The following is a 22,646-nucleotide window of genomic DNA, read 5'->3' as shown; positions in this document are numbered from 1 at the left end:
GTGGGGATGACTTATGTCACTTCATCCCTTTGAGATGTATTAATGTTTTTTGTATCTCAATAAACGTATCAATTAATCAATCATCCAGCCCCTACCTCCTCTATCCCCCCCACCCTACACACTACAGTGGGCGACATCTGTTGGCCGACCATAGCATTTCGCCCAGCTGTTTCGATATTTCAGACTCAAGGCTATTCGAAACCTCACTGTGGCTGGGTAGTGGACACGACTTTTGTGCACGATAGTACAGAATATTTCTAGTGGTATAACGTGTGAACCTTGCTCGAATTTTAGAACACCAAGTATTATATGTGAGATTGTTGTTAGTCATATTTTAGAATTCCACAGAAATTAACTTACTTATTTATGAGGTACTTGTGGTGGATAACCACGTTGTTCATGTTAGTTGCTAATTTAAATAGGTGTTCAGTCTTTACTTTTATGTTCATTATTTTGTCACTCGGTTGAGTCACTTATTTGATTAGATTTAGTTTGTATTTGTTTATTTTTGTACATAACTGATACATTTGTTTTATTGTTTGTTTGTTAATATAAATTCTGTAATTAAATCTACTTCATGAATTTCAATATACCCCAAAGTAATGAGGTGATGAATTTGGTGGGATCTATTCCTTGGACCTATAATACAAAGAGAAGTTGAATTTATGCATTGTTACAATCTAAAGCCCCGTCCACACGATCGAACAGTGCCCGGCGGACTTTGCCCGTTTACCGGGCAAACACATGGAGGTGCTGGTTGGCAGCAGTCACACTGCCGCTGGTAGCTAGTAGGTGGTCGGCTGCTGCGGTACGATCACCATGGTGTGTCGCCGGACAGTTAAATCGAAGACTATAGCGCTGTGTATAATAATTGCTACAGTGTGGAAAAAGAAGAAAAAACAGAAAAGGGAATGGTGCAAGGAATGGTTATCTCAACAAAAAGTTAAGGGAAGTCATGCCACGATTTTACGTGAACTGCAAGGTGAACATGAGAAAGACTTTACTAACTACATGAGAATGGACCCCAACACCTTCTATAGACTTCTCGCTAAATTGGAACTATACATAAAAAAACAGGATACCATTATGAGGCAGAGCATATCTCCAGAGGCTCGTCTAGAGGCTCCTCTCATATTTCTTTAACTGGGTGCTCCTACACGTCGCTTCAGTATACAACGAGGATATCAAAACAACGTTTGTCTCCCATAATACCTGCAACTTGTCAAGCCATATATGAAGTACTCAAGGAGGATTACTTGCAGGTGAGATCTGTAGTATACATAGTTATTTAATTTTGACGGTCACGAGAGGTTCCCATGGTAACACATGTCTTATTATGTGATGTAGTAGGCTTAGTAGGGTTTCCGGTTTTTATCGATTATTAATGAAAATAACATTGTTTTTGTAAAAGGGGATAACCCTCCATACACATGATACATGATGGACCTGTTTAGGACACAAGGTTGCTTCCAAAACTCTATAGACAACTTATTATACACTGTATTTAACATAATTACATACTCCCTAGCGTATGTAGTCTTAAATTAAATATCTGAAGACCCACTCCAAACAATAAAGACATGTAAACCAAACCAACATGCATATTCGTCAATAAAAATAAAATACTAGAGTATGTTTTAACAACAGTTATCACTGTTTGCCACTAATGACGCATCGATAGTTATAATAAGTACGCATATCCAACACCATCATTCAATAAATGACCCTTACATAATAGTCGCGTTGAGGAGGAAAGCCTACCTAGTTTCCCCAGATAAAGGATCTCATAAATAAGTTTCTGAGCATGTATTATATTTTCACCTCTCATCTGTCGATGATCGTTAGCAACAACCTGACCAAAATCACTGTCTGCATCATTTATAATATTTTCGGAGGAAGATAATGACTGCAGGTGGTGGAGGGCCTCTTTCAGGACATTATCAGCATCGTCAGAAACCCTTTTGGTCTGTCGTTTACTTGTTGGCGGTGTGGCTGAGGGCTCACGAGTGTTCGATCCTGCAGCCGAACGAGAGACAGTCGGCATAGCCATACGAGAGACGGTGGGCGTGGCCGAACCGGTGACAGTGGCTGGTGGATTATCATAAGTCCCAGCAGTAGCGGATCGTTGAATATCTATAAATAAATAAAAATATACACAAGCCCTTTGTTAATAGTGACACACAAAAATATATACATACATATTACGTACAATACACAGAGAGAGACACGATAGGTAAATGAAAGTGTATAATAGAGAATGAACATAACTATGCTGACATGCCCTTTATTCGTATGTATTTACAGACACCTACAAGTCCAGAGGAATGAAAGCACGTGGCAGACGGGTTTTGGGAAAAATGGAACTTTCCAAACTGCTTGGGATCCCTGTATGGGAAGCACATTGTGATAAGGCCTCCAGCCGGTAGTAGCTCGTACTACTACAACTACAAAGGGACCCACAGCATCGTACTGATGGCCGTGTGTGATGCCAACTCCGAATTTATTTACGTGGGTACTAATGGACGTGTATCAGACGGCGGTGTGTGGGATAACACCATCCTCAGTCACCATATTGCAAATCATACTGCCGGCCTGCCAGATGATATGATGCTTCCCGGGAATCACAGGACATTACCATTCGTCTTTGTGGCAGATTTCCATTGCAGCGTCATATCCTGAAACCATTTCCCCACCATAAGCAAACTCGTAGCCAGCGCATTTTTTCATACCGTCTCTCAAGGGCCCGACGTACTGTGGAAAATGCATTTGGTATGCTTGCGAACAGATTTTAAGCCTTTCTAAAACCTATTACGTTAACACCGGAGAAAGTTGAAAAACTGGTTTTAGCTTGCACTGTTCTCCATAATTTCCTCAGAAGAGACCAAGTGACACAATATGCACTTCCTGAAGGATCTTTGGATTTGGAAGATTTATCAAATAGAATAATTACCCCTGGACACTGGAGATCAACTCCACAGTTACTGGGGTTGCGAAGAGTGGGACGGAACGCCACTATTGATGCCAAAAATGTACGCGATCAGTACATGGAATATTGCAATGAAGAAGGTGGAGTGCCCTGACAAGAACGAATGACCCTTTAGCAGCAGTATGGCATTGTGTTTATATGAAACTTATGATGTATCTGAAATTCTGTATACATGATGACATGTACAGTATTTACTATGTATGACAATAGTATTTGTTTCCAAGTTGATAATTTTTTCATTTATACTCTGAAATGTATACTTTACAGTTTACGCTCTATGGATGGGATTTGTTCAGGACAATTGTGAATGTGATTTTTTTTTTCCAAAATAAAAAATAATTAACTTTACTATAATGAAGATTCTACAATGGTCAAATTACCGACAAAAATATTTTAGTGCCTGGAGTTGCCGAAAAAGGCTAGACCTGTGCACTCATTTATATTTCATACTTTATTTAGTGATTTTCGTTAATCTGTTCAGAAACATGTTTCTTTATACTCTCAAAAGGTATTTACATGAACAATGCACATATGACTCATTTTCGAAAAAAGAAGAAAAAGAATTGTTACCGTTATGATTCCCACCTCGTTAAAATCCTCGCTGGGGGGAGAGGCCGGTGCACCTCTCTCCTTCCCTACCCCCGTCCTCCCTCCAGCAGGCTGGCTAGTTGTGTTGAGTGAGTGTACGTATATGTGATAACAGTCATCCCAAAGAGAGAGAGAGAACGCTTGCATACGTACCTCGTGATCAGAATGTACCTCAGACATATCTTCTGTAGTGTGAGTATCCATGTTTGACTCAGATTGTCGAATTGTGTCACCATCAATGAGGAAATGCAGTGCATCAAAGCACCACAATGTATGAATATAAATGTCCTCAGTTCCAGCTCCAGCCTTTTTTATTTTTGCATCTTTCTTAGTTCCCGTCTATGCTGATTTCGAAGTGATTCAATTTTTCTCTTCACATCACTTGTGGTAACTGTAGTCCCGCTTCTATTCATGTCCTCTGTAATCTGTCTCAGTGCCGCTGTACGTTTGTCCCTATCCCTGCACATGTCCACTTTGACATTCCATAGACAAGGGTGCTGACGATAGAGTTCAATCAACACCATGGTCTCTTCTCTAGACCAATGAATGTTTCCTTGGTCTGTGGCGGACGGAGGAACAGACATTTTCCAGCGGTGACTTGTGGCGAGACTGTAAAACTGGCAGCCAGGGTTCCAAGGTTAACTTCGTTTGTCTGGCAGGGTTGTCCATCCATACCCGGTAGCAAACGGTCAAACCACCAGGCAGACGGCCTTATCTGGTGATTTCGCTCGACCACGGGCACGGGCACTCCGTTGGTTTGCCCGTCAATTTTGCCCGAACAACGGGCATTAAGCGAGTGCCCGTCGGGCAGTGCTCGATCGTGTGGACGGGGCTTAAGAGGCCAAGGTCGTAACAATTTGGTGACCTTGCCAGGATAGATCCCTTTATCACTCATTAACTATTGGGAATATTTAGATATAGATATTCTTCATTGATTAATCATGGATACTTTTAATGTTGAGGAGTTTGTTGAGAATCCATCCGTGAAAATGTTGAAAGACTGTGCTCAACGAAAGGATGGTTGGATGAGACTAGCTGATACATTTGAAATTGAGTATCAACGTAGCCAAAGGAAGTCTGTGATTCAAAACGCAGTTCTAACTGGACTTGTGAATGAGGAGGTGCTACATAATGGGGCACTGACTTTGCGTGCATTTGACCCCAGGGAAGCTGTAGAGATAAGAAGGCTAGAATTGGAGCATAAAAGGCTAGAACGAGAAAAGGATAAGTTGCATGAGTTGGCTTTGAAGGAAAGTGAAGATAGGGAAAGAGAGCGTGAAAGGCAGCATGAATTAGCGTTAGCACAGGTTAGCAGTAGAAGACGAGACTTAAGGCATTGTTTTTAGAATCTGAGACAAAATTGCTTGATGTGACAAAACATTTGAGACTTATGCCTGCCTTTGACGAGGAGGATCCAGAAGAGTTTTTCATGCAGTTTGAGAAAATTGCAAAGTCTTTTCAGTGGCCTGAAAAGTCGTGGATTGTTATGATTCAAAGTGTGTTCACTGGGTCAGCTCGTTCAGCATTTCTGTCTTTGTCAAGTGAAGTTTGTCGTAGTTATGAGTGAGTGAAAGAAAAAATTCTTAAGGCGTTTGAATTAATTCCTGAAACATATAGAGTGAAATTTAGGACTATGAGAAAGACTGATGTACAGTTGTATGTAGAATCTGTTTATTCATTGAGTAAAATGTGTAGAAGGTTGATAAAGTCTAGCAAGGTAGAAACTTTTGAGGAACTTGTTCCGTTGGTGATTTTAGAACAGTTCAAAAAAGCCACTCCGAGAGATATACAATTGTACTTAGGAGAGAGAGATATTAGTAATGTTCATAAAGCTGTTCCATTAGCTGATAGCTATGCCCTTACTCACAAAATGTATCCTGTTAAATCTCAAAATCATTCAGGTGGAAAGGGTTTTGTAACCAAGGAAAAGAGTGGTAGGCAGGATAGTAGTACTGCTTCTTCTAATAGAGTAAATTTTCGTGGAAACTCAGGTGAGCTTCCCAAGACATATGCCAAGACTAAAGCATTTATCTGTTTTTACTGTAAGAAACCAGGTCATGTTATTGCGAATTGCCCTAAATTGAAAGCAAAGAGGGAGGAGCCAGTGCTCTTATTCGGACCTCTGGAGAAGTTTGACAAAACTTTAGTGAGAAATCGCCCAAAGAAGGATTCTTTTTAACCTTTCATGTTTGATGGTTCAGTTGCAATTGAAGAATTAGGTGATCAGTACCCTGCGAAGATTTTGCATGACATAGGTGCTTCTTAGTGTTCCGTTGAAAGGATCTGTTCCCTACGTGGGAGTTTCCTATACAGGAGGGCATTTGGTGCTTAAGGGTGTCGGTGGAGTGATCACTGTTCCTTTGTGTAGAATGTATTTGAGAACTCGACTTGTGACTGGTTGGGTGACTACTGGTGTTCTTCCTGTGACAGGGATTAGTTTTTTGCTGGGTAATGATATTGCAGGAGCCAGCGTGGTGCCAGATCCTGTGGTATCTTCGACTCCTACAGTGGATAATAATACTGGTTTAATTGAAGAAGAATACCCAGATTGATTTCCTCTATGTGCACTCACAAGGAACCAGACTCTTCGGAATAAGGTAGAGACCGTTCTTTCAGTTGATCCTGAGCAATACTGCAGGGTGGGGGAGGACCACTGCTCGATACACATGCAAATTTGTAGATAATTTCAGCACCCTACAGCTGAAGACACGTGTCAGGGCTGTAACGAGCAGGATGGTTGTTCGCCGCCCACTTGCTTGTTTGCGTCCCCCACTTGGGGGGGTAGACGGAGGTGAGAACGTGATTGCTGCCTCGACACACAGATCAGACACTACCCAGACACTACCATAGCTGCACTTCCCCGCTGCTCGTTCAAATTCTGGTTGTGTTCTCATCTGAGGCTCTGGACTCGTGGGCTGTTTCCCCAGACCTTCACAAATCGACTGTCAATCTCCGGACACCTACCCCAGCTATTACCGCGGCTGCCTTGTCATTGCCACTTCATCCACACAATCTGTACCACAGCGTCTCTCCTGAGTGGAAAAACCTCGCCGACGCCAATTGAGGACTCTGCCTTGACCTTCCCCTTGAGAGCGGATCCCCGCTCTACGGAACCTTCCACCGGGCCACCGCCGTAGGAAATATTCTCTGTTTGATGCTCGTAATTATTTGATTCCATTAATTTTTAACTCCATTAATTGTTTGATTCCCGTTAATTATTTGATTCCCGTTAATTATTTGATTCCCTTAATTGTTGACTCCATTAATTGTTGACTCAATTAATTGTTTGATTCTCATAATTGTTTGACTCCCGTAATTGTTATTTGATGTTTGTGTGAGTGGTGTCAGAGTTTTGTGTTATTTTCATAGTAAAAGAGATGTCAATCTCGAACGGTTGTTTGGTATTCCCCGGAAAACCATGGTTCTCGACTTTCCTTTTACAAGATCCTGATTAGGCTGGTAAGGGATTCATATCCCTAAGTCCCAGACCTTTACAACACGGTTATGGAGTCTGGATATGATCCGATGTTGAATCTCTTTATCGATATCCGCAGTGGTGGACAGGTGTGGGGAATGGTACTAGAAGTGGAAACATTAGAAAGGGTAGTACCATTATGTTGTATGGGTGGTGGAGGTGTGGTTGAACTAGAGGCAGGCTGAAAGAGATTCGGAGTGATACGCGCATACGCATTTGTGTAGGTGTTTAGGATATCCTGTAAGTCACGTTCAGTGTGAACGACGAGGGTGAGGTCGTCTGCATACTAAAGTTATGTGATGGAAGCGGCTGACACCTTTATTCCGGCCTGGATTCGTCTTTTTTTAAAAGTCCCTTCATCCGGTACTGGATGTCTACCCCGCTGGCAATTGGCACTGGCACGAGTAAAGAGGGCAGCTAAGATAATGGAAAAGAGAGTTGGTGCCAGAACACCTTGTTTTACTCCTGTATGGATGGGGGAGAACTCAGACTGGGTGCCATTGTGGAAGAAAGACACTGCCGTTCATGAAATCGTGGAGTTGCCTCACATTGACAATTAATTTTCGTGGACAGCCGAACCGACTGAGGGTCCGCCAGAGGGCTTCCTTGTTGACCGAGTCGAGGGCCTTAGTAAGATCACTGAAGGCCATGTGTAAGTCACGATGTTGTTCTCTGCACTTTTCATGAATATGTCGGCAGTAAGGAATATGTCAGTGGTGCCACTTGACGGTAAGAAGCCACATTGAGATTCTGGGAGGAAGTAGTCTGTTTAGGAGGACTTGGGCGATAATCCTGCCAGCTATGGAGAGCAGTGAGATCCCGTGGTAGTTTCCACAATCTGACCGGTCTCCCTCGTTTTTAAGTTCTTTGGGTATTTCCTCCTTCTCCCATATATTGTCTAGGAGAGGGTGGAGACGGCTGGTAAGCAGAAGTCATTCTGCTTTATACATCTCGTCTGGGATTCCTTCAGGTCCTGTGGCTTTGTTATTTTTCGCCTGTTTGATGACAGTAGCTACCTCATCCAGGGATGGAGGATAGCTGAGGTGTCAGCTCTGGGTGCTGAGGGACCTGCTGTGTGGTTAGAACATCCACATCGGTGTTTCGGTTGAGCAGTGAATAGTAGTGCTTTATCCAGCGCTGATGGGTGCCTTCTTCATGCCTACCTAATTAAAGAATTAGGTAGTTACCATCAGATCAGCCGAGGGGGCCACGCTATGAGTAATTGGGTCATATATTGTTTTAGCGGAATTGAAAATTTCATGCACCTTGTGTTGATCTGTTTTTTTTTTGGTTTTTTTTCTCCTCTCTCTCTCTCTCCATTTCGCACGCTTTATTTTTCCACCAATTATTCATTAGTTTGTGAAGTTCGAGCTGGACTTCCGCTTTTTTCTTGTGGAAGGTCCGAGACTTAGGGTTGCACTGCTAGTCAGATAGAGCAGAACGTTTGCTATTGATGAGTACTTCAATTTCCGGGTAGTTTTCATCAAACCAATCCTGTTGTTTTCTTTCAATCTGGGAGAGGGTCTTTTATGCAGGATTTTGTGATGACAACTTTAATGGGACCCCATTCGGCACTGGGATTTTGGTTGTTTTGGGCTGTTTATCAGCCCCTCGTTGAGCTGCTCTCTGAATGCATGTGTTCCCGCTGGATCCTCCAGTCGCTTGGTGTTAAAGCCTCTTCTGGAGTCTTGTTTTCTTCGCCGTTTTGGGGCATCGTGAAAGGAGAGTTTGAATCCGACGGCCCGATGATCTGTGTCTCAGTGGTCTTAGCCAGGCATGCCACAGGTGATGGAGATAGGTGTTGGTGATAGTGAGGTTGTGTTCAGCACACTTGCTAAGGAGGAATAGCCGTTGGAAATACACTTGCCTACTCCGTTTCTCCTTTTGGTTTCCTGCCATATGTCAGCATCTCTGCCAACTCAAGCAATGAATTCACCTAGGAGCACCACCTTATCTTATTTTGGAATAGAGGTTAGCACTCTGTCTAGTTCGGTATAAAAGGCCTCCTTGATGTCATCCTCTGCATCCAGTGTTGGGGCAACACTGGATGCGGAAGACAAAGCATTAGTGATTCAGTTGGGCATAGAGCGTCATGAGGCGCTAGTTGTTCCCAACACGCATTTCATTTAGCCTGTGTAGAATGAAATGGCGAGTTGTAAAGCCAACTCCGCCAATGCAGTTTATCTCCACAGCAGGATTACCCTTCCAGAAGAAGGCATAGCCGGACCCCGTTCTGTGCGTCGTTCCTTGTCTGGGAGCCGGGACTCACTAGTGACTGCCATGTCAATGTTATATATAGGCTGCTCTTTTGCCACAAGAGCGGTTCTTCTTTCAGGATGCATATTTGTGCCAGTATCCAAATGGGTCCTGATATTCCATGCAACGACTATAAGAGTTTGTTTTTTCTTTGATCTGTGAATATGATTGTTTTCGATCGTATTAGGATGACCTTACTGGGTGCCGTTGCCCAGTTAAGCTATTTTTTTTAGGCAGGCTATGTTTAGGACACACACACACACACCCGAGTACACCGCCCTCCAGGATCTATTAAATAGTCTCCAGAATTGGGCCACCAACAACTACGTCACCATCCACTATACGAAGACCATGGTTATGCACATCAACCTCTCCTCCGATGTTGTCCCACCTCCCTCCATTACTTTGGGCCCCAACACACTCCAGGTAGTAGACTTCACTTAGCTCCTCGGCGTCACTATAGATAACAAACTAAATTGGAAAACACACGTCAGTAAAGTTGTCAAATCCTCCAATTTTCTTCTCCACCTCCTCCGCCGACTCAAGTCTAGTTCCTGCGCCCGAGCTCCTCAGTGTTTACTCAACATTTATACTTCCTAAGTTCATCTGTGACTCCCCTGCCTGGTTTTCCTCCCGAAATGCCACACAACATAAACACCTAGAAAAAGTGCACATGAGGGCATGCAAGATTATTCTCTCCTCTTCCTGCTCCACATATCAAGAAGTGCTCAACACACTGACCCTCTCGGCTCTCTCTGATCATCACCACGACCTCATCTGCAAATTTGGTGAGAAGCTTCTGCACAATCCTGGACACCGGCTCCTACGTCCACCCGAAATCCCTCGTCGGCGAATTGCTGTTCGACACCACAACCGCATCCAGCCCATATGAGCGCGTATTGATCGCTATAAGAACAGCCCAGTCCCAACCATTGTAAAAATTATCAACATCTCGTAATCAACCAGTGTATTCACTCTGTCAATCTAACCTTTTTGCACTATCACTATGTTAAAATGCCCTGTAGTATAACCTTCTCCCCACCTAGTCATTATATATCATATTTGTATCACTTATTTTACATTTATATTATTTGTCAACAAGTGACCCATTCCCCAATTATGTAACTGTATATTTTCAGCCTTCCAGCTGCCCTGCTCTTTCAATAAACCGTTAATTATTATTACTATTACTATTACTATTAAACACATACACACAACACAAGGATGGTGAATGGATCCGGCCTGGATATTCCCTTCATAAACTCACGGCTTCTTTTATAGGTAATACCAATTTACGAAGGACTTCAACACTATATGGTACTGACTTTGTTCTGTTTTTGTTTTGTTTTTGCTGATGAATGACTATCAACTCCAGATAGCTTTAATTTGTTGGTAAGTCAATGTTCAACCATGGTAGTGACTATGACCTTCCTACTCAGAGCAATTACTTTCTATCAAAATTCTACATTTTCTTTAACATCATTTGCATGTGAATATAAGCAGCTCATATATTCTACTGTTCATATCTTACGCATTTTTTTTTACTTAATTTGTATTTATTCATGTATTCAGGTTAACTTGGGGGATATATTGGATCAAGCCTCCGTTTGTTTGTTTGTTTTTTTTGTTTTGTTTTTTTTTTGTTTTTTTTTTGTATCTGTCTTTCCGCAGACAATATAGTTTCCCCATGATAACTTGTGTTTCTAATAACCAAGCATCACGGACCTTCACTAAGCTATTGTACTGTCCCTCAGTCGAACAAAGACACTTAATTTTTTGGCCAAGGGTCAAAGCTTAAAGTCACTTGTAGTTAATAGTTAATTCACAGCTTTAGTTATTGTTGATATCCTCGCTAGATTTTTTATCAACAGTGGTGCTGGACTCAGTAAATTAGATTTACCATGTAAACAAAACCAATGCAATTTGTAGTAAAAATTTGCTTTGTTTCCCCTTTACTGTCAATCATGAAATATGCAATTCAATATTTCATTATTTTACATGAAAATACATATGAATACATGTTAAAGATACATGGATAAGGATTTTATTTGCGTTGCTTTCATAACAATATATAATAATCGAGGGTGCGTCGATACAGTAACCATCAAGGTCTTGTGGCCAAGTGTATCGTTGGGTCGCGGTATGGGTGGGTACAAGTGCACGACGCCAGTGTCTGGTAACAGTGACAGCCGTGACACCAGCCAGACTCCACCTCGTCTTGCCTACCCTCAGTGAGAGACACTCTGCTAGAGTCTACATCATCCACACCTGTTTGTCTGACTGTCTGTGTGTGTCCGCTCTGTGTATCAGGTAGTCCGCCAACTGGTAGGTTGTTACCGTGGTTAAAGTAAGAGCCTAAATTCCCATCCAACTGTAAATCCATAGTGATAAAACTGGCGCCACACGAGCTTCTGAACCAAAATAGAAAGAGAGAGAGAGAGTTAATGCAACATTTGTGATAACCTGCTAAATATATTTACACGGGAAGTGCTTTTGAAGAGGGTAAATAATGTTGGTGTAGAGTAGCCTGGAGCCTCACTCTGACGGTCGCTTTTATTTGATGAAACTTATACAGTTTGAAAAGGAAAAAAAAACATTTAAGCACCAAGAGAATATTGCAGCCATTTTCTTTGTAGACAGTAGGTAGACAAGATATTCTTGCTGTTACGATATGAAATAATACCAGAAAAAAAATTACCTCGTAAATTTAGGTTGTGGAAAAAATCGAGTTATAGAAAAAAGCATGAAGTCCATTTTCGCTTAAAGTGTAAAAAATACGGTCACACCGCATGCTAAACTAGGTGAATTTTTCAGGTGGAAGTGATTTAAAATGACATCAAATTGAGTGGAACTAACAATTTTTGCTTTTTTATTCATTTAACCGAGCGAAAATTGCCGAGAAAAGGTGACTGCAAGTGAAAGTGACAGCCCACTGGGAGAACTAATACATGCACGTCATCACGTGTATAGACTGTGACTGTCGAGTGTTGAGAGAGAGACTATCGCTTCACCTACCAGTCGACAACACCTTGTTACCATGAGGCCCAAGATGACTGGGTAAGTCTAACTCTACCATCCATAAACTATATAAAATTATTCTGTTACATTCCAGTTTCTGTTGTTGCCCTTATAGTTAATTGCTGTTACCGTTGCTATCGAAAGCTGGTTGCCGTGGCTTTTAAATGCTGTTGTCGTTTCCTTCTGCTTTTGAGAATATTTCACATTTCTTTGCTGTAACAATCCATTCCTGGAAGGCTTTACCAAAGTTTGCTTGTTCCTTTTGTACAGTTGACATAGCTAGCAGGTTTGTTTGCTGCTGCTGCTGGGGTTTGTCTATTGCTTGTAACTACTTGCTCATGAAGAAATCTGTTGTGTGTTGTTAATAAAGGTATTGTCAGTATATCATTTTTGTAATGAGGGATGCTGATGTCTGTTGTTCTTGCTGTCTGTTGTTGCAGGAATCTGTTCTCATTTATTGCCTCTGTACGAGGAGACTGTTGTCTGTTAGTGGCACTGTTGAAAGTCTGATGTCTGTTAGTGCAACTGTCGAAAGTCTGATGTCTGTTAGTGGCACTGTTGAAAGTCTGTTAACTGTTAGTGCCAGTGATGGAGAAAACTGTTGTCTGTTAGTGACACTGTTGGAAGAGTCAGGAGAGTCTTAGTGTCACTTAGTGTCACAATTGGAGATATCCGTTCTCTGTTAGTGCCACTGATGGAGAAGTCACGTTGTCTGTTTGTTCCACCAATGAAAGTCGCTTATCTATCAGTGTCAGAATTGGAGAAGTCAGTGCCACTTTTTGGGGAGTCTGTTGTCTGTTAGTGCCACTTCTGGGAAGTCTGTTGTCTGTCAGTGCCACTGTTTGAGACGTATGTTGTCTGTTAGTGCCACTGTTTGAGAAGTATGTTGTCTGTTACTGCCACTGTTGGATAAGTGTTGCCTGTTAATGCCACTGTTGGAGAAGTATGTTGTCTGTTAGTGCCACTTTTTGAAAAGTATGTTGTCTGTTAGTGCCATTGTTGGATAAGTGTTGTCTGTTAGTGCCACTGTTTGAGAAGTATGTTGTCTGTTAGTGCCACTGTTTGAGAAGAAAGTTGTCTGTTAGTGCCACTGTTTGAGAAGTATGTTGTCTGTCAGTGCCACTGTTCGAGAAGTCTCTTGTCTGGTAGTGCCACTGTTGGAGATAAGAGTTGTCTGTTAATGCCACTGTTCGAGAACTATGTTGTCTGTTAGAGCCACTGTTGAAGAAGGATGTTCTTTTCTTGCCACTATTGGAGAAGTAATTTGTCTGTTAGTGCCACTGTTGGATAAGTGTTGTCTGTTAATGCCACTGTTTGAGAAGTATGTTGTCTGTTAATGCCACTGTTTGAGAAGTCTGTTGTCTGTTAGTGCCACTGATGGAGAAGTATGCTGTCTGTTATTGTCACTATTGGAGAAGTATGTTGTCTGATAGTGCCACTGTTGGATAAGTGTTGTCTGTTAATGCCACAGTTTGAGAAGTCTGTTGTCTGTTAGTGGCAGTGTTTGAGAAGTATGTTGTCTGATAGTGCCACTGTTGAATAAGTGTTGTCTGTTAATGCCACTGTTGGAGAAGTATGCTGTCTGTTAGTGCCACTATTTAAGAAGTATGTTATCAGTTAGTGCCACTGTTGGATAAGTGTTTTCTGTTAATGTCACTGTTTGAGAAGTACATTGTCTGTTAGTGCCACTGTTGAAGAAGGATGTTGTCTGTTATTGCCACTGGTGAAGAAGGATGTTCTTTGTTAGTGCCACAGTTGGAGAAGTATGTTGTCTGTTAGTGCCACTATTTGAGAAGTATGTTGTCTGTTAGTGCCACTGTTGAAGAATGATGTTCTTTGTTAGTTCCACTGTTGGTGAAGTATGTTGTCTGTTAGTGCCACTGTTGGAGAAGTATGTTGTCTGATAGTGGCATTGTTGGAGAAGTATGTTGTCTGTTATTGCCACTGTTGGAGAAGTCTGTTGTCTGTTCGTGCCACTGTTGGAGAAGCATGTTGTCTGATAGTGCCACTGCTGGATAAGTGTTGTCTGTTAATGCCAGTGTTTGAGAAGTCTGTTGTATGTTAGTGCCACTTTTGGGGAAGCATGTTGTCTGTTAGTGCCATTGTTGGATAAGTGTTGTCTGTTAATGCTACTGTTAGAGAAGTATGTTGTCTGATAGTGCCACTGTTGGAGAAGTCTGTTGTCTGTTAGTGCCACTGTTGGAGAAGCATGTTGTCTGTTAGTGCCATTGTTGGATAAGTGTTGTCTGTTAATGCCAGTGTTTGAGAAGTCTGTTGTATGTTAGTGCCACTTTTGGGGAAGGCTGTTGTCCGTTAGTGCCACTGTTGGATAAGTATGTTGTCTGGTAGTGCCACTGTTGGAGAAGTATGTTGTCTGTTAGTGCCACTGTTGAAGAAGGATGCTCTTTGTTAGTGCACCTGTTGGAGAAGTATGTTGTCTGTTAGTGCCACTGTTGAAGAAGGATGTTCTTTGTTAGTGCCACTGTTCGAGAAGTCTGTTAGTGCCACTGTTGGAGAAGGATGTTCTTTGTTCGTGTCACTGTTGGAGAAGTATGTTGTCTGTTACTGCCACTGTTTGAGAAGTATGTTGTCTGTTAGTGCCACTGTTTGAGAAGTAAGTTCTCTGTTAGTGCCACTGTTTGAGAAGTATGTTATCTGTTAGTGCCACTGTTGGATAAGTGTTGTCTGTCAGTGCCACTGTTTGAGAAGTCTGTTGTCTGTTAGTGCCACTGTTCGAGATGTCAGTTAGTGCCATTATTGGGGAAGTCTGTTGTCTGTTAGTGCCACTGTTTGAGAAGTCTGTTGTCTGTTTCTGCCACTGTTCGAGAAGTCTGTTATTGCCATTTTTTGGGGATATCTGTTGTCTGTCAGTTCCACTGTTTGAGAAGTATGTTGTCTGTTAATGCCACTGTTGAAGATGGATGCTCTATGTTAGTTCCACTGTTGGAGAAATATGTTGTCTGTTATAGCCACCTTTGGAGAAGTATGTTGCCTGATAGTGCCACTGTTGGAGAAGTGTGTTGTCTGATAGTGCCACTGTTGGAGAAGTGTGTTGTCTGTTAATGCCACTGTTGGAGAAGTATGTTGTCTGTTAGTGCCATTGTTGGAGAAGTCTATTGTCTGTTTGTGCCACTGTTGGAGAAGTATTTTGTCTCATATTGCCACTGTTTGAAAAGTATGCTCTGTTAGTGCCACTGTTGGAGAAGTGTGTTGTCTGTTACTGCCACTGTTGGATAACTGTTGTCTGTTAATGCCACTGTTGGATAAGTGTGTTGTCTGTTAGTGCCACTGTTGGAGAAGTATGTTGTCAATTAGTCCCACTGTTCGAGAAATATGTTGTCTGTTAGTGCCACTGTTGAAGACCGATGTTCATTGTTAGTGCCACTGTTGGAGAAGTATGTTGTCTGTTAGTGCCACTATTGAAGAAGGATGTTCTTTGTTAGTGCCACTGTTCGAGAAGTCTGTTGTCTGGTAGAGCCACTCTTTGAGAAGTATGTTGTCTGTCAGTGCCACTGTTCGAGAAGTCTGTTAGTGCCACTGTTGGAGAAGTATGTTGTCTGTTAGTGCCACTGTTGGATAAGTGTTGTCTGTTAATGCCACTGATGGAGAAGTATGTTGTCTGTCAGTGCCACTGTTAGAGAAGGATGTTGTCTGTTAGTGCCACTGTTCGAGAAGTATTTTGTCTGTTAATGCCACTGTTGGAGAAGTATGTTGTCTGTTAGAGCCACTATTGAAGAAGGATATTCTTTGTTAGTGCCATTGTTGGAGAAGTATGTTGTCTGTTAGTGCCACTGTTCGAGAAGTATGTTGTCTGTTAGTACCACTGTTTGGGAAGTAAGTTGTCTGTTAGTGCCACTGTTGGATACGTGTTGTCTGTCAGTGCCAATGCTTGAGAATTATGTTGTCTCTCAGTGCCACTGTTGGAGAAGTATGTTGTCTGTTAGTGCCACTGTTGGAGAATTCTGTTGTCTGTCAATCCCACTGTTTGAGAAGTATGTTGTCTGTTAGTGCCACTGTTCGAGAAGTATGTTGTCTATTAGTGCCACTTTTGGAGAAGTATGATGTCTGATAGTGCCACTGATGGAGAAGTGATGTCTGTTAATGCTACAGTTTGAGAAATCTGTTGTCTATTAGTGTCAGTGTTGGAGAAGTATGTTGTCTGATAGTGCCACTGTTGAATAAGTGTTGTCTGTTAATGCCACTGCTGGAGAAGTATGTTGTCTGTTAGTGCCATTATTTTTGAAGTATGTTATCTTTTAGTGCCACTGTTAAAGAAGGATGTTCTTTGTTAGTTCCACTGTTGGACAAGTATGTTGTCTGTTAGTGCCACTGTTGGAGAAGTATGTTGTCTGATAGTGCCACTGTTGGAGAAGTATGTTGTCTGATAATGGCACTGTTGGAGAAGTATGTTGTCTGTTAATGCCACTGTTGGAAAAGTATGTTGTCTGTTATTCCCACTTTTGGATAAGTGTTGTCTGTTAATGCCACTGTTGGAGAAGTATGTTGTCTGTCAGTGCCACTGTTCGAGAAGTATGTTGTTTTTTAGTGCCACTGTTGAAGAAGGATGTTGTCTGTTAGTGCCACTGTTGAAGTATGTTGTCTGTTAGTGCCACTGTTGAAGAAGGATGTTCTTTATTAGTTCCACTGTTGGAGAAATATGTTGTCTGTTAGTGCCACTTTTGGAGAAGAATGTTGTCTCAAAGTGCCACTGTTGGAGAAGTATGTTTTCTGATAGTGCCACTGTTGGGGAATTATGATGTCTGATAGTGCCATTGTTGAATAAGTGTTGTCTGTTAATGCCACTGTTGGAGAAGTATGTTGTCTGTTAGTGCCACTTTGCGAGAAGTATGTTGTCTCCTAGAGCCACTGTTGAAGAAGGATGTTCTTTGTTAGTGCCACTGTTGGAGAAGTATGTTGTCTGTTAGTGCCACTGTTCGAGAATATGTAGTCTGTTAGTGTCACTGTTGGAGAAGTATGTTGTCTGTTAGTGCCACTGTTGGAGAAGTATGTTGTCTGTTAGAGCCACTATTGAAGAAGGATGTTCTTTGTTAGTGCCGCTGTTGGAGAAGTATGCTGTCTGTTAGTGCCACTGTTCGAGAAGTATGTCGTCTGTTAGTGTCACTGTTGGAGAAGTATGCTGTCTGTTAATGCCACTGTTTGAGAAGTATGTTGTCTGTTAGTGCCACTGTTTGAGAAGTAAGTTGTCTGTTAGTGCCACTGTTGGATAAGTGTTGTCTGTTTTTGCCACTGTTTGAGAAGTAAGTTGTCTGTTAGTGCCACTGTTGGATACGTGTTGTCTGTCAGTGCCAATGCTGGAGAATTATGTTGTCTGTCAGTACCACTGTTGGAGAAGTATGTTGTCTGTTAGTGCCACTGTTCGAGAAGTATGTTGTCTATCAGTGCCACTGTTTGAGAAGTATGTTGTCTGTTAGTGCCACTGTTCGAGAAGTATGTTGTCTGTTAGTGCCACTGTTGGAGAAGTATGATGTCTGATAGTGCCACTGTTTTAGAAGTGATGTCTGTTAATGCCACAGTTTGAGAAGTCTGTTGTCTGTTAGTGTCAGTGTTGGAGAAATATGTTGTCTGACAGTGCCACTGTTGAATAAGTGTTGTCTGTTAATGCCACTGTTGGAGAAGTATGCTGTCTGTTAGTGCCACTATTTGAGAAGTATGTTATCTGTTAGTGCCACTGTAGGATAAGTGTTGTCTGTTAATGCCAATGTTTGAGAAGTACATTGTCTGTTAGTGCCACTGTTGAAAAAGAATGTTGTCTGTTAGTGCCACTGGTGAAGAAGGATGTTCTTTGTTAGTGCCACTGTTGGAGAAGTATGTTGTCTGTTAGTGCCACTGTTTGAGAAGTATGTTGTCTGTTAGTGCCACTGTTGAAGAATGGTGTTCTTTGTTAGTGCCACTGTTGGAGAAGTATGTTGTCCGTTAGTGCCACTTTTGGAGAAGTATGTTTTCTGATAGTGCCACTGTTGGAGAATTATGTTGTCTGATAGTGGCATTGTTGGAGAAGTATGTTGTCTGTTATTGCCACTTTGGAGAAGTGTTTTGTCTGTTCGTGCCACTGTTGGAGAAGTATGTTGTATTATAGTGCCACTTCTGGATAAGTGCTGTCTGTTAATGCTACTGTTGGAGAAGTATGTTGTCTGATAGTGCCACTGTTGGAGACGTCTGTTGTCTGTTAGTGCCACTGTTGGAGAAGTATTTTGTCTCATAGTGCCACTGTTGGATAAGTGTTGTCTGTTAATGCCACTGTTGGAGAAGTATGTTGTCTGTTAGTACCGCTGTTGAAGAGGTCTGTTGTCTGTTAGTGCCACTGCTGGATAAGTGCTGGCTGTTAATGCTACTGTTGGAGAAGTATGTTGTCTGTTAGTGCCACTGTTGGAGAAGTCTGTTGTCTGTTAGTGCCACTGTTGGAGAAGTATTTTGTGTGATAGTGCCACTGTTGGGAAAGTATGTTGTCTGGTAGTGCCACTGTTGGAGAAGCATGTTGTCTCATAGTGCCACTGTTGGATAAGTGTTGTCTGTTAATGCCCCTGTTGGAGAAGTATGTTGTCTGTTAGTGCTGCTGTTGGAGAGGTCATTTGTCTGTTAGTGCCACTGTTGGAGAAGTATGTTGTCTGTCAGTGCCACTGTTCGAGAAGTATGTTGTCTTTTAGTGCCACTGTTGAAGAACGATGTTGACTGTTAGTGCCACTGTTCAATAAGTATGTTGTCTGTTAGTGCCACTGTTGGAGAAGTATGTTGTCTGTTAGAGCCACTATTGAAGAAGGATGTTCTTTGTTAGTGCTACTGTTGGAGAAGTATGTTGTCTGTTAGTGCCGCTGTTCGAGAAGTATGTAGTCTGTTAGTGCCACTGTTTGAGAAGTATGTTGTCTGTTAGTGCCACTGTTTGAGAAGTAAGTTGTCTGTTAGTGCCACTGTTGGATAAGTGTTGTCTGTTAATGCCACTGTTTGAGAAGTATGTTATCTGTTAATGCCACTGTTGGATACCTGTTGTCTGTCAGTGCCAATGCTGGAGAAGTACGTTATCTGTTAGTGCCACTTTTGGAGAATTCTGTTGTCTGTCAGTGGCACTGTTTGAGAAATATGTTGTCTGTTAGTGCCACAGTTTGAGAAAACTGTTGTCTGTTAGTGTTAGAGTTGGAGAAGTATGTTGTCTGATAGTGCCACTGTTGAATAAGTGTTATCTGGAAATGCCACTGTTGGAGAAGTATGCTGTCTGTTAGTGCCACTATTTAAGAAGAATGTTATCAGTTAGTGCCACTGTTGGATAAGTGTTTTCTGTTAATGTCACTGTTTGAGAAGTACATTGTCTGTTAGTGCCACTGTTGAAGAAGGATGTTGTCTGTTATTGCCACTGGTGAAGAAGGATGTTCTTTGTTAGTGCCACAGTTGGAGAAGTATGTTGTCTGTTAGTGCCACTATTGGAGAAGTATGTTGTCTGTTAGTGCCACTGTTAAAGAATGGTGTTCTTTGTTAGTGCCACTGTTGGAGAAGTATGTTGTCTGTTAGTGCCACTGTTGAAGAAGGATGATCTTTGTTAGTTCCACTCTTGATGAAGTATGTTGTCTGTTCGTGCCACTGTTGGAGAAATATGTTGTCTGATAGTGGCATTGTTGGAGAAGTATGTTGTCTGTTATTGCCACTGTTGGAGAAGTATGTTGTCCGATAGTGCCACTGCTGGATAAGTGCTGTCTGTTAATGCTACTGTTAGAGAAGTATGTTGTCTGATAGTGCCACTGTTGGAGAAGTCTGTTGTCTGTTAGTGCCACTGTTGGAGAAGCATGTTGTCTGTTAGTGCCATTGTTGGATAAGTGTTGTCTGTTAATGCCAGTGTTTGAGAAGTCTGTTGTATGTTAGTGCCACTTTTCAGGAAGGCTGTTGTCCGTTAGTGCCACTCTTGGAGAAGTATGTTGTCTGGTAGTGCCACTGTTGGAGAAGTATGTTGTCTGTTAGTGCCACTGTTGAAGAAGGATGCTCTTTGTTAGTGCACCTGTTGGAGAAGTATGTTGTCTGTTAGTGCCACTGTTGAAGAAGGATGTTCTTTGTTAGGCCACTGTTCGAGAAGTCTGTTAGTGTCACTGTTGGAGAAGGATGTTCTTTGTTAGTGTCACTGTTGGAGAAGTATGTTGTCTGTTACTGCCACTGTTTGAGAAGTATGTTGTCTGTTAGTGCCACTGTTTGAGAAGTAAGTTCTCTGTTAGTGCCACTGTTTGAGAAGTATGTTATCTGTTAGTGCCACTGTTGGATAAGTGTTGTCTGTCAGTGCCACTGTTTGAGAAGTCTGTTGTCTGTTAGTGCCACTGTTTGAGAAGTCTGTTGTCTGTTTCTGCCACTGTTCGAGAAGTCTGTTATTGCCATTTTTTGGGGATATCTGTGGTCTGTCAGTTCCACTATTTGAGAAGTATGTTGTCTGTTAATGCCACTGTTGAAGATGGATGCTCTATGTTAGTTCCACTGTTGGAGAAATATGTTGTCTGTTATAGCCACCTTTGGAGAAGTATGTTGTCTGATAGTGCCACAGTTTGAGAAGTATGTTGTCTGATAGTGCCACTGTTGGAGAAGTATGTTGTCTGTTAGTGCAAATGTTGGAGAAGTTTGTTGTTTGTTCGTGCCACATTTGGAGAAGTATGTTGTCTGATAGTGCCACTGCTGGATAAGTGCTGTCTCTTAATGCCACTGTTGGAGAAGTATGTTGTCTGTTAGTGCCACTGTTGGAGAAGTCTATTGTCTGTTTGTGCCACTGTTGGAGAAGTATTTTGTCTCATATTGCCACTGTTGGAAAAGTATGCTCTGTTAGTGCCACTGTTGGAGAAGTATTTGTCTCATAGTGCGACTGTTGGATAAGTGTTGTCTGTTAATGCCACTGTTGGAGAAGTGTGTTGTCTGTTAGTGCCACTGTTGGAGAGGTCTGTTGTCTGTTAGTCCAATTTTTGGAGAAGTATGTTGTCTGATAGTGCCACTGTTGGAGAAGTATGTTGTCAGTCCCACTGTTCGAGAAATATGTTATCTGTTAGTGCCACTGTTGAAGACCGATGTTCATTGTTAGTGCCACTGTTGGAGAATTATGTTGTCTGTTAGTGCCACTATTGAAGAAGGATGTTCTTTGTTAGTGCCACTGTTCGAGAAGTCTGTTGTCTGTTAGAGCCACTCTTTGAGAAGTATGTTGTCTGTCAGTGCCACTGTTCGAGAAGTCTGTTAGTGCCACTGTTGGAGAAGTATGTTGTCTGTCAGTGCCACTGTTCGAGAAGTCTGTTAGTGCCACTGTTGGAGAAGTCTATTGTCTGTTTGTGCCACTGTTGGAGAAGTATTTTGTCTCATATTGCCACTGTTGGAAAAGTATGCTCTGTTAGTGCCACTGTTGGAGAAGTATTTGTCTCATAGTGCGACTGTTGGATAAGTGTTGTCTGTTAATGCCACTGTTGGAGAAGTTTGTTGTCTTTTAGTGCCACTGTTGGAGAGGTCTGTTGTCTGTTAGTCCAATTTTTGGAGAAGTATGTTGTCTGATAGTGCCACTGTTGGAGAAGTATGTTGTCAGTCCCACTGTTCGAGAAATATGTTATCTGTTAGTGCCACTGTTGAAGACCGATGTTCATTGTTAGTGCCACTGTTGGAGAATTATGTTGTCTGTTAGTGCCACTATTGAAGAAGGATGTTCTTTGTTAGTGCCACTGTTCGAGAAGTCTGTTGTCTGTTAGAGCCACTCTTTGAGAAGTATGTTGTCTGTCAGTGCCACTGTTCGAGAAGTCTGTTAGTGCCACTGTTGGAGAAGTATGTTGTCTGTTAGTGCCACTGTTGGATAAGTGTTGTCTGTTAATGCCACTGATGGAGAAGTATGTTGTCTGTCAGTGCCACTGTTAGAGAAGTATGTTGTCTTTTAGTGCCACTGTTGAAGAAGGATGTTGTCTGTTAGTGCCACTGTTCGAGAAGTATTTTGTCTGTTAATGCCACTGTTGGAGAAGTATGTTGTCTGTTAGAGCCACTATTGAAGAAGGATATTCTTTGTTAGTGCCATTGTTGGAGAAGTATGTTGTCTGTTAGTGCCACTGTTCGAGAAGTATGTTGTCTGTTAGTGCCACTGTTTGAGAAGTAAGTTGTCTCTTAGTACCACTGTTGGATAAGTGTTGTCTGTTAATGCCACTGTTTGAGAAGTATGTTATCTGTTAGTGCCACTGTTGGATACGTGTTGTCTGTCAGTGCCACTGTTGGAGAATTCTGTTGTCTGTCAATCCCACTGTTTGAGAAGTATGTTGTCTGTTAGTGCCACTGTTCGAGAAGTATGTTGTCTGTTAGTGCCACTTTTGGAGAAGTATG

At 42.0% G+C, this 22,646-nt stretch overlaps 1 protein-coding gene across 4 annotated transcripts in view; it reads left to right on the top strand.

The window, feature by feature from the left end:
* Positions 1–11,493: 11,493 nt before the first annotated feature.
* LOC121877379 (frizzled-2-like) overlaps positions 11,494–22,646 on the top strand; it is a 203,998-nt gene continuing 192,845 nt past the window's right edge. The window contains exons 1-2 of one of the 4 annotated variants that reach the window (XM_042383117.1): positions 11,494–11,536; positions 12,120–12,362. In XM_042383117.1, coding sequence (XP_042239051.1) covers positions 12,343–12,362 — 20 coding nt within the window. In that variant the 5' untranslated portion in view covers positions 11,494–11,536; positions 12,120–12,342. Of the gene's footprint in view, positions 12,363–22,646 lie in introns of all 4 variants that reach the window. The other 3 variants (XM_042383118.1, XM_042383116.1, XM_042383119.1) reach the window with 3 other exon arrangements.

The sequence above is a fragment of the Homarus americanus genome, unplaced genomic scaffold (assembly GCF_018991925.1).
Source record: "Homarus americanus isolate GMGI-L3 unplaced genomic scaffold, GMGI_Hamer_2.0 scaffold367, whole genome shotgun sequence".
Classification (NCBI taxonomy): domain Eukaryota; kingdom Metazoa; phylum Arthropoda; class Malacostraca; order Decapoda; family Nephropidae; genus Homarus; species Homarus americanus.
This window is presented reverse-complemented; position numbering and strand designations above follow the sequence as displayed.